General features: G+C 41.5%; 1 protein-coding gene across 3 annotated transcripts in view; it reads left to right on the top strand.

Moving 5' to 3' along the window:
- Positions 1-17,557, top strand: part of TSNARE1 (t-SNARE domain containing 1) — a 441,704-nt gene that overhangs the window by 251,580 nt on the left and 172,567 nt on the right. For all 3 annotated transcript variants that reach the window (XM_030944149.1, XM_030944147.1, XM_030944148.1), the window contains exon 10: positions 8,379-8,451. In XM_030944149.1, coding sequence (XP_030800009.1) covers positions 8,379-8,451 — 73 coding nt within the window. The remainder of the gene's footprint in view (positions 1-8,378; positions 8,452-17,557) is intronic.

Raw genomic sequence — 17,557 nt, 5'->3', positions numbered from 1 at the left:
TTCTGAGCAGCTGCAAAGAAGTGGAGCTGTAAATATTAAATGAATTTTATTTTCTTATTTTAAAAAGACTAAGTGTCCCCAACAAGCATTTTTATTGCATATAAAAAAATAATAACTTTTTTTTCATAGGTTGCTGTAAGAACTCATATATCTCGCTATCTGCAGTTGAGACCAATGGCTCCTTGGAGCTGTTGGAGAGCAAAATAAATGTGCTCTCCAGGAACTAGACAAATAGTTCCTGTTGGACAGGTACCCACCACATGAAACACTTTGTGACAATTGCATCAAATCACTGTGGTTACTGCCCAGCCCTTGCAGGAAGAAAAGGGATCTGTTGCCCATAAAAGCTTTTTCTTGGACAAGGCTGTGGATTATTGGTGGTGGGCAATTCTGCTCTGGTTTGCATGGCTTTTATGTTTACCTTTTGTATTGTATTTAATTTTTGCTTTCAGAGTGTCAGGCGAGCAAATTTCACAAACCCTAAGTTACAATCTATATTTGAAGTACAAATGGATTTCCTCTATTGGGAGAACCTTCATCTTCACTAAGTATTTTTATTCCTGGTCTACAAAGGCCACAGTGTCAGGCATTTCATTATCTCTGTTCATTTTGGGTCCTTCATGTAATTACTTTTGTGCCATTTGATTAGCCTATATACATATGTGAATTAACTCAGAAGGAACTCCTTAATTCAACTCCAGGGAGCTGGGAAAGGTGAGAAGGCAAAAAATCCCACAAAAACCTTTCTAGCATATCAGAAAACAGAAGCAATATTTCTGATATGTGAGTCTCTTTCATATCCAGCCCAAGGGTTTGTTGAAAAGCAAAGATATTAATCTTTCTTTAGTGGTAAAGTAGATAGAAACTTGGCTGTAGGAGACTAAAAGTTTGGATTCATAGTGAGGGTTCAGAAACATTCTTCTGCAACCATGAGAAAATAAATCATAGAATCATAGACTGGTTTGGGTTGGGACCTCAAAGATCTCCCAGTTCCAACCCCACTGCCATGGATCAGGTTGTTCAGGGTTATTGCTTCCAAATATGAATTATAACATCCCAGAGTCTTCTTCCAGCTGTGCTAACAAGGTGAAGGAACATCCAGTAAAGAGAAATAAAATTGAGGCACATTCCCATTTGGAGAGCAGAGCTGATGTTCACTCTGGAGAGTAATGAAGACGCTTCCCTCTTCATTTCCTTAGTTTGTGCATCTCCCTTCCTCTTTCACTCTTTGGTGACTTTATGAGTGTCTGGTGGAAGAGGAGAGTGGTGGGGATGAAGGAAGGGCAGGGCACTGCAAAATATGTAAATTCACATGCTCTTCTCCATCCTGGGTGAAATTTGAAACATTCTCCATTTGCTCTGCACCTCGAATTTGTAGCATAATTCTTTTGTTGTCCACACCCCTCTGTCCCTCTTTTCCACACTTGTGAAGCCCCACCTGGGGCACTGATTCCAGCTCTGGAGTGCTCAAGGCCAGGTTGGATGGGGCTTGGAGCAGCCTGGTCCAGTGGAAAGTGTCCCTGCACATGGCAGGGGTTGGAACCGGGTGATCTGTAAAGCCCCTTCAAACCCAAACCATTCTGTGACTTTATGATTCTGATTTCATGATGACACAACTGCTGCATTTCAGTTTTCTGATGTGACCCATCACTCCTGCTCTCCCTGATATCAAGACTTCCACAGCATTAAGTTGAAGACAAAATGGAATCGACACAGCTTTTTTTTTTTTTTTTTTTTTGGTTAAAACTAAGCAAGGCAAACATTTTTTCTTTTATTTTTTGTTTACTTGATTGTTATCAGATCATATCAGTGTTCACGATTATTCTACATCAGAATGTTTAGCCAGGAAAAAGAAGCCTGAGATTTAAGGTCTGTTTTCTGCTACTGTAGACAGAAATAGGCTATGTTTATATCTCTGCAATCTGCTAAGCCTCAAATGTTCATTTAACACCTGGTGTATGTTCAGGGCAAGTTAATCTTAAAATTATTATTGTCTGTCTCTATGCAGTGGCTGTTTATACAGGTGGGAGTGTTTGTGGTACATGAGAATACCTGTGTTTGTGTGCCTCTATAAATACCCACATGAACATACATAAGAGAATTCACAGACCTTTACAAACTGATGAATTTAAATTAAATTTTGGATGTTAATTAATTTGAAGATCATAATCAAATTGGGTATAAAGAACTCTTTATGTGATCTTTGATGCTTTATTATAATTTTCAAATATACAGTGAGGATATCTACATAAAGCCAGAACTATTGATGACCTCCTCCATTAACACATCTCCTATTTTCAGATCCAAAGAGTTTTTAAAAGGTCAAACTACCTCTTCCTATGTTTGTGTTATTATATTTCCCTTAGACAACCCTGGCAAGGGGGAATGACTTTAAACCAGTAGAAGGCACATTTAGATTGGATATTAGGAAGAAATTCTTCCCTGTGAGGGTGATGAGGCCCTGGCAGAGGCTGCCCAGAGAAGCTGTGGCTGCCCCATCCCTGGAGTGCTCCAGGCCAGGTTGGATGGGGCTTGGAGCAGCCTGGGATAGGGGAAGATGTCCCTGCCCATCTCAGGGGCTTGGAATGAGATGATGTTCAAAGTCCCTTCAACCCAAGCCATTCTGTGATTTTATGATTCTGATTCCATGACAATAGAACCAGCAGGATTTGTGGCCCTGTGGAGGATCCACCTGAAGAACTGCAGCCCCTGGGAAGAACCCAGGCTGGAGGGGTTTGTGGGGGACTCTGCCTTGGGAGGGACCCCACAATGGGGCTGGGGAAGAGTGTGAGGAGTAAGAAATGTGTGACAAACTGACCACAGCCCCCATTCCCTATTCCCCTGTGCCACAGCAGTGGAGGAGGGAGAGAACATGGAAATGAATCCAGGAAGAAGGGAAGGCTGGGGAGAAGTGTTTTAAGAATTGATATCGTTTTTTATTGCCCTACTCTGATTTTAACTGGTAACAAATGAAACTGATTTACCCAAATCAAGTCTATTTTGCCCATTTGTCAGTAACTGATGACTGATCTCTCCCTGTCCTTATCTCACCCCAAGAGCCTTTTGTTGTATCTCCTCTCCCCTGTCCAGCTGAGGAGGAGAGTGACAGAGCAGCTTCGGTGGGCATGTGACATCCAGCCAGGGGCAGAATGAATAAAACACCGGCTGGCAGCTGGCAGGATCTCTGTTCCCATCCCTGTTGAGGTGCCCTCTGTGGTGGCCTCAGCTCTCTCTGATGAGCTCAAGGCATCTCAGCTCCCACAGCCTCTGCACGTGGATTTGGTGGGCAGGAACCCCCTTCCTGTCGTGTTTCCTGGGCTGGTGTCCCCAGGTAGGTGCTGGACTGGCATCCCCAAGCTCAGCATGACTACTTTAATTATGCAGCATGATTTTGCACTCCGTGAGATGACACAGACCTCTAAGACAGCAAAAGAGAGAGGAAACGTGCACAGGCAAGAGAGGGAGAGAGAAACTCCACACTCTGGCTGTTGTTGAGTCCCAGAGGAGATCTAACTCAGTCTGTAATTGCTGTTCTGGATGGCTTCTGCCCTCAAAACAATTTTCTGCTGGTCTGTTGTTGCTTAGGCTGAATCAGGTTGATTTATTGAATGTCATTTTTTTCTCCCCAGCCATAGACAAGAGAAAAATATTTGTTGAAAGGCTGTTGCAGCAAGATTTAGTTTCTGCCTATCTTACATCAGAAGCTTGCTCATGTTTCATATTATTTTTTTTTCCTTTTCCTTTCCTTCCCCTGCCTCTCAGAAAGGGAATGAGGACAGACAAACACCATGCTCTGATTTGTTTTTCCATGTCCATACATGGTGGACCACAGGGTAGGAGATGCCCCACAGCTATTGCAGAAGGGACAACACACAAGGAACATCTCATCATCTCTTTGGTAAAACATGACAGAAACTACAAAGGGCTGTTGGTTAATCTTTTTTTTCTTGTTTTGTTGTTTTTTTCCCCCAAAGATAACAAGCACAAGGAGTTTGTTTTGCTTTATTGTGTTTTGGAGTGCTTCCGTGTTCAGAAATGCACACATGGGCCTTCTAGGACATCTTTCAGGATCTCCTTGGGGTTTATTTTACAGCTCTCCTGGCTGCTTGCTGCAGAATAAATGATGGGTCAGAATGTGACCTCGCTTGTAAAAATTCAGCAGCTCCTGAATATTGAGGCAGCAATTAATTTAAATGCTAATTTATAGTCCTTTAAAAAATGGATGGCTGGTTTGTGAGTAAACACATGTGCTAAATAGGATAGACCACTGATACTTTTGATCCCATTTTTATACAAACCTAAGGCAAACATTCCTAGAAATGAGTGCTCCTTCCCTTGAGGACCTGAGCTGACACTGATAGGGGAGGCTGGGATCTGTCTCCATGTGAGAGAGGAATTATTGACTACACAGGTTTGTTCTGTGTCCTTCCGAGGAGAACATGTTCCCCTCTCTGGTTTATTTAACACCATTCCCATGTCTGGAATACAACAGTGTCTTTAGGATATCATTAAGGGCAGGGTAATGTTGGAAGTTTTCAGTGTGAATAAATCTTCACCCCACAAAGCATGAGAGTAGAAGAGAGAAGAGGTTTGCTTATTTTTTGTCTTGGAAATACTTCAGTAATGTTCATTCTGTGGGGAAATGGGCTGCTGGGATTTATTGTTCCCACACTGGTGACAATGTCTGGGTTTTATAACCTGACTTGCTTGCAAATTAATTTCAGAAATGTTAAAATCTTTATCTTGTTAGATCAAGAAATGGGAAATTGAAATTTCTGGTTTATCTGCAAAATCATATTTCCAGCCATTTTTGTGTCAGGTTTGCAAATTTAATTTTTTTTCCCCAAAATCTCAGTACTATGCAGTGACATTAATCATTTATTGAGTCAGGTTAAGTGACTCAGATAGTCCTGCCATTTTAACCTAGTACTTTCTGTTAAGAACTTCCCAAACTAATTTTCCCTAGTGAGAGTTAATCCTCTGGAACTTAAGGGCCTCATTCTTTTGCATCTCTGCTTTTCTCTTCTATCACTTCTCTGCTTTTCTGGCCATCTTTAGCTGCTGCCATTTCATTTTATTGTTGACTACTTTAATTCTTTTTGTTCCAGAATGGGTGATATTAAATCCTGTCTACTAATCTGAACAATGGATTTCTCCTTTTGGGGGAGGGGAAAAAAAAGAAAAAAAAGAAAAGAGGATTTATTTGGAACAGTTTAAATCTGTCTCCCTCTTGCTGCAGAATATAGTGAATGAATTGTTGCCAGCCAGGAAAGACTGGTGTTAATTAAAACCCCGGGAGCCCCAGCCTAGTTAGCTGGCAGGGAGACAGAATTTTGGGAATGGTGGTGGCTGCTGCACTCCTGGGTTCTGTGGAGTCAGAGATTTATGAGGAGCTGCATTTCACTGTGAATTCTGTGAGGTGTGTGCAAACATGGGGAACCAAAGGCAATCTGATTTTCCCAACAAACTCTGATGCCTGGCAAGCTCAGAGGTACTTGGGGATGGAGCAGACCTGGCAAGAAGGAGCAGGAGAGTAGCTCCAAGGTATATTCCATTATGGAAGGTTTTTATTTCTGGGTATTTTTCTTTCTTCTATTTCTTCCTTTGTTTTCCTTACATATATCAAGGACTTTGAGACTCCACATTGTCAGGTTAAATTATTCAGCAGATTTCTTCCTTCAGGTCAGATTGTTTTTGTGCTCTGTGCTTTATAACTCACCCGTATTTGGTTTTCCTCAAGTGCAGTTTTTCCTTCCTCACAACTCAGCGCTGGCTCTCACTGATGCATATTTGCTAAACAGTAATTTTAAGTGTTATTGCAACATTATGGAGAGGATCTGTACTCTGCAGCTGCAGATGGTTCCTTTCAAGTACCTGAATACAAATGGCAAAGTTGAACCAGCACCGTTGGCACACAATGTTGAATTTTCTTCCTCATTCTTCTCTACCTCACCCAATATCTGGGGATCAGGACACACACACACAGCCCAACTCCTCACGGCTAAATTAGCTGGGAAGAGTCCTCTAAGAAGTCAGTGTATCATCTGTTTTATTCCAGTGGAAATGCTTGAGGTGGGTGGGGGCACGTGTAATTCAATATATTGCAATAAACTCTGTCTAAGCAAATGTACTTCCAAAACCAAATTTGTGAGTTTTAAGCCACCTTCACTTAAAGTGCTGAAAAAGAAGCACAACAAAATAAAGCAGACTGAAGTATAAAAGGATTGTATTTATATTGCAAGGAACAGACACAAAATATTATGTCGGTGACAATTTAGCCAAGGGAGAAAAATTAGCATTCTGGGCTTTTTAGTATTATTTTTTTGTTTTGTTTTTATTTTCCTTAATCATCTTTTGGAAAGCAGTTAAACAAGAGCAGAGCAAGACATTAAAGTTAGTTCTCAGTTCTTCACATTTTGCTAAACTTTGTCTCCCTTAAAAAACTTTTACAAAAAGCTCGGAAAACTTCCCTACACAAAAAAAAAAATCACCACTAATTTTTCTTCATTTCCCAGTAATGATTTACTAACACACTGCTCAAGTACAACCTCAAATTACTTAAACTTCATTGTTTTGCAAAATATTCTGCAGTATTTGCAAGTTAGGAATAATACCATCCATAATTAAAGCTTCATTATGCTTGACAAATGAAGGAATGAAGCACATTTTGTAGTGCATTACCCAGTCTTTGGTTGGGGGAGTGGTTTTTTTTTTTTTTCCCTTCATTATGATTTCTCACAGCTTTTTCAATCTTTTGCTTTTCCTCCATCTTCAGTTATTCAACAATTTGCTCTATTCCAGCACTCACAGCGGGACTCCCAGACCTCATTTTAAATTGATGCAGTTCTATTGCATTATGTGTTGGAGTGTTATGCCAGTTATATTCTCATAGCAAACTTCAGTAGGAGGACATGGATTCATTTTGCACCATTTTCTAAATTTGTTAGTGGGGAAATGGAGTTATTTAAAAAGCATGGTGGAGGCAATTGGATCTTTTGGGATGAACATGGAATCCCAGAGTGGGCCAGGCTGGAAGGGACCACAGTGGGGCCATCTGGTGCCGCCTCCCTGCTCCAGCCATCCCAGAGCACAGGCTGCAAGAAAATCCCAGTGCAAAAGCTGTGAGAAATCATAATAAAGCAAAGAAGATTGTGTCCAGGCAGTTCTGAAACTTCTCATTATCCTGCTCTGATTTTGTTAATAATAAATAAATTCAATTAATATCTGTCTGTTTTGCCCATGATGGTTATGGAGGCTGAGATCTCCTGGTCCTTAATTTATGAACCCTTCATTATATTTTCAGCCTCCTGTTTACTCACAGAGGGGAGTGGTAGAGCAGATTTGGTGGGTGCCTGTCATCCAGCCATGCTCAAACAACACACAGGGTTCCATGAACTCACAGTTTGCCAGACAGTCTGTGGACTCTCCATCCTTGGGGGCACACAAAACCACACCCTGAGCACCCTACTTTAGTTGTCTGCTCTGAGAGAGGCTGTTGGGCTAAATAATTTCCAAAGGTTCCTGCCCATTTCAATGTTTCTGTGGTTCTCTTACTTGTAAGGTTGAAAAAATAAATCCTTTTTTAGGGTCTTTTTTTCTGCTCTGGTAGTGCTGCCTTACTGGTAGTGCATTTAGCAGTGTCTATATTATTATGTCTATTATTGCTAAACTAATTCTTTTTACAAGACTCAGTGTCATATGATGTCAACATATGCTCACTTTTGCTCTTTTATATGGTAAGTGTTCAGAAATGAAGGAAACAAACTCATGGGTAATTTGCTGTGTTTTCACAGAGAAAATTTCAGAGCTCAATGCAGTTACTTTTTTTTTTTTTAACTACTTGAAAACATATAAATGAATCTGTTCATCAAACAGCTCTTTCCTTATTGCCCTACCAATAAGGTAATTTCAAATTCAGGGAGTTTTTGATTGTATCCATCAGTTTATGAATAGCATCAGATGGATGCTGTGCTGAGAGTTGGCCTCTTTCTGTGCAGGAGAAAAAACAGTCTGGGAGGAATGGCCTGCATCACCAACAACTATTTTAGAAAGAGAAGGGTTTGCCACTGTTGTTTTTATTGCTGTTTTTCCTTAGTCCTCCACAACTCTGAAAAGCAAGCACTAAAATGTGATCATTCCACCTGCTCCTCTCACAAAGCTTGAGTCAGCTGCCTGACTTAGATCCAGCAAACCAGGGCTGGATCTAATTCCATGAGGGAATTTTTTACTATGGGAGCATTATAACTTTCCCTTTTTCTTCTACACCACTGAAAATTTCTAGGTTTGTGTTTTTCTTTGCCAAGCTGGACTGTGGAACGTGCCTTTTGTACGTGGATATTCCCCATTCCTGGGTAATGTTAGGATTTCTGTCTTTCCAGAGTGACATGTTGGATGTGAACCAGATCATCAAAGACCTGGCCTCCATGGTGCACGAGCAAGGAGACACAATAGGTAGGTGTCACATGAAAATTATGGGCTTTATTACCCTCTTCCACCATTCCAACACGGTTTTGTCCCTCACAAGCAGCCCTTTGTTGATGCTGTGATCATTTTCCCTGTGTTTTGAGCATTTTGTACATCCAGAGATGTCTGGATCTGACAAGCTGCCCTGTGCAATAAGGTTCTGATGTTATGGACAGTTTGCTGGTATATTTAGCATAAAATAGAATTCACAGGGAGATGAATCCATTCCCTTTTGACTGCAAAAAAGGAAGCTGGAGAATATATAACATTAACTGGAAAGGGATCCAATTCTTCCTTTCTACCTGGAACTGTAATTAAAAAAACAATAATAGTGGCAATTATTATGATGATTATTGATGAAATTAGAGAAAATTAAGGAGCTTTTTTGTTTCCAAATAGAATTTTCATTCCACATAGCACAGCATGTCTAATTGAATTTACAGAAGCCTGACATCAAGATGTGCTCATATAAAGTCTGAAGTTTCTGCCCATTAGTTGATCTGCTCTTGTTCTGCAGCTACCAATGACTAGAAACAAATTGGGTGGAGAAAACTGGGAAAAGAGATAAGAGTCGCTCCTAGTCCTATCTTTAGGAGCAGCCCATCACTGGGAGCCACCAATTCTGGTGAACAGAGACAGAAGACGCTTTAGATCAGCTCTCTCTCACTTTAGTCACTGCTCCTTTCTGCTGATGTGAAGAAAAGTCAGACTTTTTTTTTTATCTCTTGTTTTTTATATGCACAGTAACAATATGTGGTACTTCTGAAACAACTGTCCACTTCCAAAATTGGGAGCTAATTGTCCTAAAGGCTGGTTGAGGGACCTAAACTCCAGAGCAGCAGGATTTATGGGGATATTTCTCACCTAAAGGCTCAGCTGGAATTCTCAGTGGTGCTCCTGGGAGCAGGAGCAAGTCCTGAGACAGCCATATGCAGATTTTAAGAGCAGAAACTCTTCTCTGCTGCTTGTTAACCACCCTGGATTTCTTTGCTGAGTTCATATCTCTGCAAATTTTCATTACCATAAGATACTTCCTTTTACACTGAAATGAGTGATCTACACTCCTCTGAAAAACACCACTCAGGTTCACAGGGGCAGCAAAAAGAAAAAAATCAAAATTATCTTTAAAATCAGGGGGTTTTGTATATTTTCTTTTTTTCTTTTTCTTTTCTTTCTGTTTTTTCCCCCTCTTGGTGCTGTTTTGAAAGCTTATTTTTTTTGCATGGATAACTTTGGAGCCTGATTCATCTCTAAAAGCACATCAGATGCTAGTGCCTTGAGGGACATGACAACATACATCAGCTAGCTTCAAGATTCTCACAACTCCTTTTCTTAAGGCAATATTTATTACTTTAAGACTTTACCCATGCATAGAAGCCATCCCAGTATTAACTTCCCTGTGAGAAGCTGTTAGACTAAGTAGGACATTTTGTCTTTGAGCCAGCATAAGGGTTTTGTGTTTTTTTTTTTGTTTGTTGTTGTTGCTCCTCTTACACTCCAGAACATTTTAACAGTTTTTTTAAGAGCTATCTTTTAATCCTGACAGGCAATCGAGGTATCTTCCCAAGCAATTGCTGAAGGGTCCCACTGTTTATCTTGTGACATTCATATTACACAAAAGTAAGGGAGATAAAGAATCAGGAGGCAAGAGATGCTGAAACCCCCACAGTGAAAATTCCATGATGACAAGAGACAGCTCTCTTGGCACTTGTTTTATTTTTTCTAGTCCGTTCCTCTGACATGCATGGGATGAAAACTCTGTGTCTGCTTGTCTAGGAAACTCAGGGAAAATACAAAACCAGGGAATATGAGATGAGCCCCTCAGCAAAATGCTCCCAGAGAAAATCCCTCTTTGGTTCACCTGAGCTGGGGAGAATTGTGGGGAGAGTTTGTGTGGTCTGTGCATGGGACAGGCAGAGTAACCCTTGCTTCTTACAAAAATCTAAAAGGAGTTTTTCTGACATGTGGGCCAGTTCCTTAATGAACATGGATAACACTCCCTAGGGGAGAGAGCAATTTCTGTCATGCAGGGAAGAAATAGAATGCAGACTTGGGAGAGGATATCTCTGTTATTTGGTGTCTTCTGCAAACAAACTCTGTGCCCAAGTTCCTGGTCATGGCACTTCTTTGATAGAAATATTTAATTATAAATCACCATATCAGTGAGCCCAAGCCTTTGAAAACAAAACAAGCCAATGGCCTGGGTTAGGTGGGAATCAGCAGAATCTTCCCAACAGAATCCTGCAGGAACTCTTGGCAAAAACATCCCGGTGCAGCTTCATCACATGGACTGCTGGTGGGGGCAAAGAGGGCAAGGAGGAGGACACTAATAGGAGAAAACCATAACTGGCTGTAGAATTGGTGTTGGTGACATGGTTTGGGGTTCAGTGGGACCCTGTGTGGGGATTTGCAGCTGCTTTGGAGAGATGGGATCCAGCACATAAGGGGAATTTTAGTAATGGTGGGAGAGGGAGGGTGTGACCGGCAGTCCTGTCGGAGCAGAGGACAGAATTGCTGAAAAAAGGACATGGGGTGGTGTGGCAGGAAGGGTTCCCAAAGCCACCAAAATGAGGTGGGGGCAGGGAAGTGCCCACATGCACTGGGGAAGCTTTGGGGATCTGATGTGCAAATTGCAAGATCTCCAGATGGCCAGCAGAGGTTCATCTCCAATAAATTTTACTGTCGTGGCAGCAGAAGGATTCTGAAGCCAAAGCATCCAAGGATTCAAGGCTTGGCACTGTGAGAAGTAAATTCTGTTGGAGGTGATTGCAACAGCAACAATCACTCCTTTTCACACTCGTAAATGACCACTCAGCTGAGCTGTAAGTTCCCCAAAAGTCTGAAGCATTCCCAGTATTTGACATTGAACATCTCTATTTTATACTTGTGAGCTTCTACTTTGATTGGTGGTACTGGAATATCTATGCAGACTTCCATGGAATCAGTTTTGTGTCTGCTGTTAGGGAGAAGAGAATCCTTGAATCCTCACTGCCTCTGAAGAAAGTGTCAACAACACAGCTGCCAATATTTGTATTGGAACCTGATGAAAGCAAGTGCATATTTGTCCAATTTGTAGGCTTCTGTTTGTCTTGTAAGTGAGAAGAAAGTTGACCTGAATAGGAGTTAGTGCTCTTTTTTTTTTTTTTGCCCATGGCAAAAGGAAATTATCTGTGTTTTAGAAAAGCTGTTTTTCCATGCCACCTGTGTATGGAACCTTAATAGTTATGCCAAAATAACACTCAAAACCTACAGCCCTTATCTAAACTGCTCTAATTCAACTTCCCCCACTTGTATCACTGTTTACAGCTCCATTGCATTTCACAAAGCCACAAGGAAAGACCCACATTGTTCTGAGAACATTTCACACTTTTAAAAGCATCACATTTCTGACTCTTTTGAGCAGTTTTGGAACCAAGCTTTGTGTATCTGTATCCTTCCCTAAAATGGGAAAAGGTCCCAAGCTCACACAGGGGCCACCTATTTTAATATCACAAGAGCAGAAACAGAGGAAGGAATTTACCAGTTCTTAGAGGAATTTACTTCTTTGTCCAGAATAAATGTACACAAATCTATCTGTGCATACCAAGTCTCACTGGCTGAAAGAACCATGGAATCATAGGAGAATTTGGGTTGGAAGGGACCTTAAACATCGACCACTTCAGTCTTGAAGTCTGGACTTTTTATATACAAAAATAACTGGGTGAAAAAAAATTTTAACATGATCTGAAGTCGATGGTCCTTCACTTAACAAACATCTCTGCCTGGTATCTGTCAGGCTGGAGCCCAGAGACCTGGAAAAAGAAGTAAAAACATGGCAGCTGCTGGTTTCCTTCAGTCAGGAGGAACTTCTGGATGGGCCAATGTGTTCAGCCCTTGAGTGAAGCTGCCGTTCACTGAAGTGCCACATTGTCACTTATTACCTAGTGATGGTAATAACAATGGCAATGAACTTCCTTCAAAGGAAAAGGTATTTGCATGAATGCAAATGGGTTGCTTATTTTGGAAACTTTGGAATGCAGGGAGGGTTTTTCAGTTTGGGGTTTGCTCTTTTATTTTTAATCTTTTTTTTTGTTTTTTTCCTGTGAAATCAAGTCCAATCAGGCCTTTCTGACCTGAAGGCTGCTCTGACATGTAAACACTGTCAAGAAGGCCCATCAGCACATCCCTCCTCCAGTCTGCCTGCCGGGATGGCACAGCCAGGAGTCTCTTGTCAGACTGCAAACTGAGCTGGGAAATCATTCAACTGGAGCCCTAACTAAACCCTCCCAAGTTATGTGCCTCAGTTGTGACATCTGCAGAAGATGAACACATCTCGAGAACAGACCCCAGATACCTGAATTTAACAGCTTTAATATCTCTGATCAGTTGAATGTGGCCTGCAAAGTCTCTCATTTGGTTGATATCCCTAAGTGATCTCAGAGGAAGCTGTTATGGGAATGTTAAATGTACATTTACCATAAATTCATATGTTCTTATAGGTTCCTGATGGATTGGGAAATCTTCTCTTGGCTGTGTTGTTTTCAGCCACTTGGTGAGACCTAGAGTAAAGTGTCAGTACAGAGCAGAGCCCATGAAGGAAGGGTACACTGGGGTGCTCCTGAATCTATTCCACTTCCCACCTCTTTGTCCACCTTCAGTTTATGCCCTGTCATCAGTTGTGTTTCTGCTAAGTCTAACACAGCTTCATTGCAAACCACCCCAGCTGCTGAAATGGTATGGTTTTATTATCCTTATGGTGTTAATATCCTTAATGGCCTTGTAGGCAACAATTTGAAGGAGATGGTCAGTGGGTCACTGGCACAGAGTGACAATTTGAAGGACATGGTCAGTGGGTCACTGGCACAGATTGCCCAGAGAAGCTGTGGCTGCCCCACCCCTGGAGGTGTTCCAGGCCAGGTTGGACGGGTCTCTGATCAACCTGGTCTAGTGGAAGGTGTCCCATGGCAGAGGGTTAGAACGAGATTATCTCTAAGGTATCTTCTAAGCCAAATCATTCTGTGATTCCATGGTGTGTTCTATACCATTCACCTTTCCCTGTTTACCTGGACTGCAGCAGTGGTGGCCTCCACTGAAGCTCTCTGGACAGGGCTGGACACCCTCAGTCTCATGTGAGGCACTGCTGGGTGACCTCTGCTGTGACAAAGTTGTTGGAGCCATGTGTGGGCTGCTGTGATCTCTGACCAGCTAATTTTACTGCATATAACTAGCAACACAAAAATTGCATGAGCTTTTATGCTTCTCTCCTCCTGCTGCTCTCTGTGAGTGTGATTTTTGTGTCATCCCTTGCATGGGGACTCACACTCAGCTCTCGTGCTGGCAGTGCTGCTAAGGCAGCCCATGCTGGTTTACAAGGAGAAGAGTGATGGGCAACTCTACACTTGCAAATTTCCTAACGCCTAAAGATCTGTCTGCTGTGTTTATTTCTGTGTTTGACCCTCATAATGTGATTGGGCTGGTATAATTACAGTTAATGAGCCAGCTAATTTTGTACAAGAAGCAAAGCTCTTCTTTCCACGAGGTTTATTGCCACCCGTAGGATTCTTCTCACATCAATTTATCCAAAGCAGTTTTTGGGGAAGTTAGAACTGCCATGGTCTCAGTTTCTAATAATGCTGCAATTGAGCAGTAAATGTCAGGAAGGCAGAAGCTGCTCAGGTGGGTGGTTTATTTCTGCTGGGAGGTGCAATTCTCTGCCAGACTCTTTGGGAAATGTGGCTTGAGCAGTTTAAGTAAATCAAACGAGCCATGTAAAGCAAAAGAGGTCAGGCAAGTTGTAAATATCAGTGACCTTACTTGGTAGGTAAAATATATGATCTTTCCAAGACAGCAAGCAGATATAAAATATATTTATTTCTTTGAATCCACACCCCTACCAACCTTATTATTCTGGTGGCAAACTCAGAGTGAAACTACTTTCATCAGCAACAGGACTTGATAACTCAGCTGTGTGATGGAAAGTGAGTTTTGTGTTAATTATAGACAAAAGCAGACTTCTGAAAAAATGCTGCACACAAATGAAATGAAGGGATTTATTCAAACTTTCAATTCACAAGCTGGATTTGGAAAAAAATGGTCTTTACTTCTTTTTTATTTGTAAATTTAAAGAAACATATTTTATTTTTCTTTAACTTGGATGTCTTACAGAATTTAAAAAAAAATTGTATTGAGTGTAAATCACAAGGGAAAGGTTGCCCAGAGAAGTTATGGACTCCCCATCCCTGGAAGAGTTCAAGGCCAGGTTGGACAGGGCTTGGAGAAACCTGGAACAGTGGAAGGTGTCCCTGCCCATGGCAGGGGGTTGCAACAGGATGATTTTAAGGCCCCTTCCAATTCAAACCAGTCCATGATTCTCTGATTCTGTGAAAAGAAAGGGTGTGCTACAGGAATTTCCTCTTCAAAGCTACTTGAGCTGTTTTGCCCTGCAAATTACTTTCAGAGATTATTTGGGGAATAAAAAAAATCTGATACACCCCTAAATTACTTCACAAAAAAAACCCCTCATGTTGAAATAACTTTTTTTAATCAGCAAAGGAAGGAAATAGGGAAAAATAATTAATCAGGGATGTTGTTGTGATGTAATATCCTCACATGTGCTAATTTTGTGGGTTTAAAGGATTGATTATCCCAGGCCACGCGAGAGCATCATGTGGGAATTGAGGAGCCCTTAGGTGGGTGACTGAGAGTGTGCAGTGGTCACTGGGTCCAGGACCTGCACCCTCAGGACATTCCTCATATGCTGACCCTTCTTCTGTGGCAAACAGAAGAACAGGAATTTGTTCTCTCTGTAAGAAAGAACATAAATAGCTTTGCAGATGCCAAAGTGATAATATTTCTGCACTCTGCCATTTAGCACCGAGCAGGTGATGGGAGGTGCCTCATTCTCTTACAGAACGTGTTGTTTTCCAACAGATACATACAGGAAAACGTTTGAATTTTAAATCTCTGGGAGATGTATCCTGGCAGGCATGGCAAACCCCTGGCAGGGCAGGACCATTTTTCAGCACATCCATATGCAGCAGATACTTGACATTTGCAAGATGCATTTCAAGGACAGTATAAATCATTCAGGAGAAAAAGTGCTGTGAATTTATGCTGGTGTTTGGCCATTGCCCTGTAGCCACTTTTATTCATTCAGACCAAGGGGTTTGGGCTGTTGGCTGAAAAAGAACCAACAGGAAGAGCTGGTTATGACATTTTAGGGTACTTTAAATACTCTTTCCAGGCCTGCCTGGAAAGTGGTGCTGAGTGGTTGTTCAGTGCCTCAGTCCTTGCCTCTGAGGGCTGTGATGTGCTGTGTGGAAGAATTAGAGCTCTGCTAAAATCAGATGGGAAGGTGAGTTCTACCTGCCTTTTTTTGGACGCAATAACCACAGCTCCTGATGACTCACAGTTCTGAAAATTGTATTTTCTTGCACCAGTCTGACCCATTTAGCCTGAATTTAACATATGAGCACAATTATTTTACAAATCCTCTCGTGTGCAGAATTTACAACTCCGTGTTTACATTGAAGTTTGCAAATGAATAACCCTGAGCCATTTTAAACTTTGCTCTGGAAGAAATGTCATGGTTTTCCTTCCCTTTTACAGCCACAGTTCTGTCTTCAGTAAGCCTGAGGGCCTTTTGTTTGTGGAATGACACTTAAAACTTTCCAAGTACATGGCAATTCGAATGGGCAAAATTCATTTTCATGCTGAAAGCAATTTCCCTCCAAACTTGGCTTTTAATTAGGAAAGAAACCTTTATGCATTACCAAAATGCTCCTTTTTTTTTATTTTTTCCTTCTTCTTTTTATTGTGCCTCTCAGTGTGCTATATTGATTATTTTTAGCCAGAAGTTGTAGCCATAAAAGAGGGTTAAGCTTATTAAAGTGCTAAAAATAAAAGCATACTATGAAAACCTGAAGGGGCCCATTTTGGTTACTGCCAAGTGGGAGCATTTAAAAATTCTCATTCATGAGCTCACTTTCCTGTCTTTCAAGTGATTTAGCTGAAATTCTGCCTTGTGAAACCAATCCATTGTTACTGCTGTAAAAATCCAGGCCATGTGAGCGATTCCTTGAAAGATTAGGGCAAAACCCCCACTCCAGCCACTCTCAATCCAGTGATTTCCCATATAAGAAATGGTCATTAGAAGGGCTTGCTCTCAGGACACAGATAAATAGCTGGAATTGAAAGATACCTCTTGGGGTCATCATTATTTCCATCTCTGTGTGATAAATGTGTCATAAAATCATAAAAAACTGAATCTAAAGCCTGGCTAGCTCTGTCCACCTTCACTACTGCTATTGCAAGACTGTGTTTTAGATGAAAAATTACAAATATTTTCTTAATTCTCTGATGTATTTGGTTGCAAACACCATCTGCTTTGGTGCAGCCCTATCCCTGAGTTTATCAAAATGTCGACTGTCTCCCCTTGGGATTTTTGTTCTCAAATTGCACAATAAATTTGTCACCAGAGTCTGAAGGCAGAAAGCTGTTGTGGGATTCAGTTTCTTTAAGAGATTCTGGCCCCAGGGCTGGATTATCTCATCTGTTTGGGAACAAACTCACTGTCCCTTCATTCCAAATCCAAAGGGAAAGAAAAAGGAAAAGGCAGATCCTTCCAGCAGGTTTTTCAGCCTGCTGAGGACCCTGCCACCCTCGTCTCTCCATCCCCAAGGGAGGTACCCTGGGAAGGAGCCTGAAAGTGGCCAAGGTGAGGCTGTGAACCATCACTTGTTCAGCAAAGATTGACTGAAATGTCTGTCAGAGACATATCCATCATTGACTTATTAACATCATTGAATTATTGCTTATTTCTCTATGATTTGAGCCAAATTCTTTATCCTCTCCTTGCTTCCCTGTGTCAATCAGCAGAAATATCTGGTTAAATTGCTTTACATATTTATGTCTCATTATTGTAGAGTTTCAGAGCTGGTTTGGTGGGGTTTTTTGTTGGTCTTAGTTTTTCCCCTGTGCCTCAGGATTACAATTGCTTCAAAAATAGGATTTAAATGGGACCTTAACTTATTCCAAGGCTGGTATTCCCCCACTGGCAGAAGGAGTGAGCAGGAACAGCTCCACCAGGGTCCAGGCTCCCTTTCTGGCTTGACAT

Source organism: Camarhynchus parvulus, chromosome 2 (assembly GCF_901933205.1).
Source record: "Camarhynchus parvulus chromosome 2, STF_HiC, whole genome shotgun sequence".
NCBI lineage: Eukaryota > Metazoa > Chordata > Aves > Passeriformes > Thraupidae > Camarhynchus > Camarhynchus parvulus.
The sequence above is the reverse complement of the archived record's forward strand: the minus strand, read 5'-3'. Positions and strand labels throughout refer to the sequence as shown.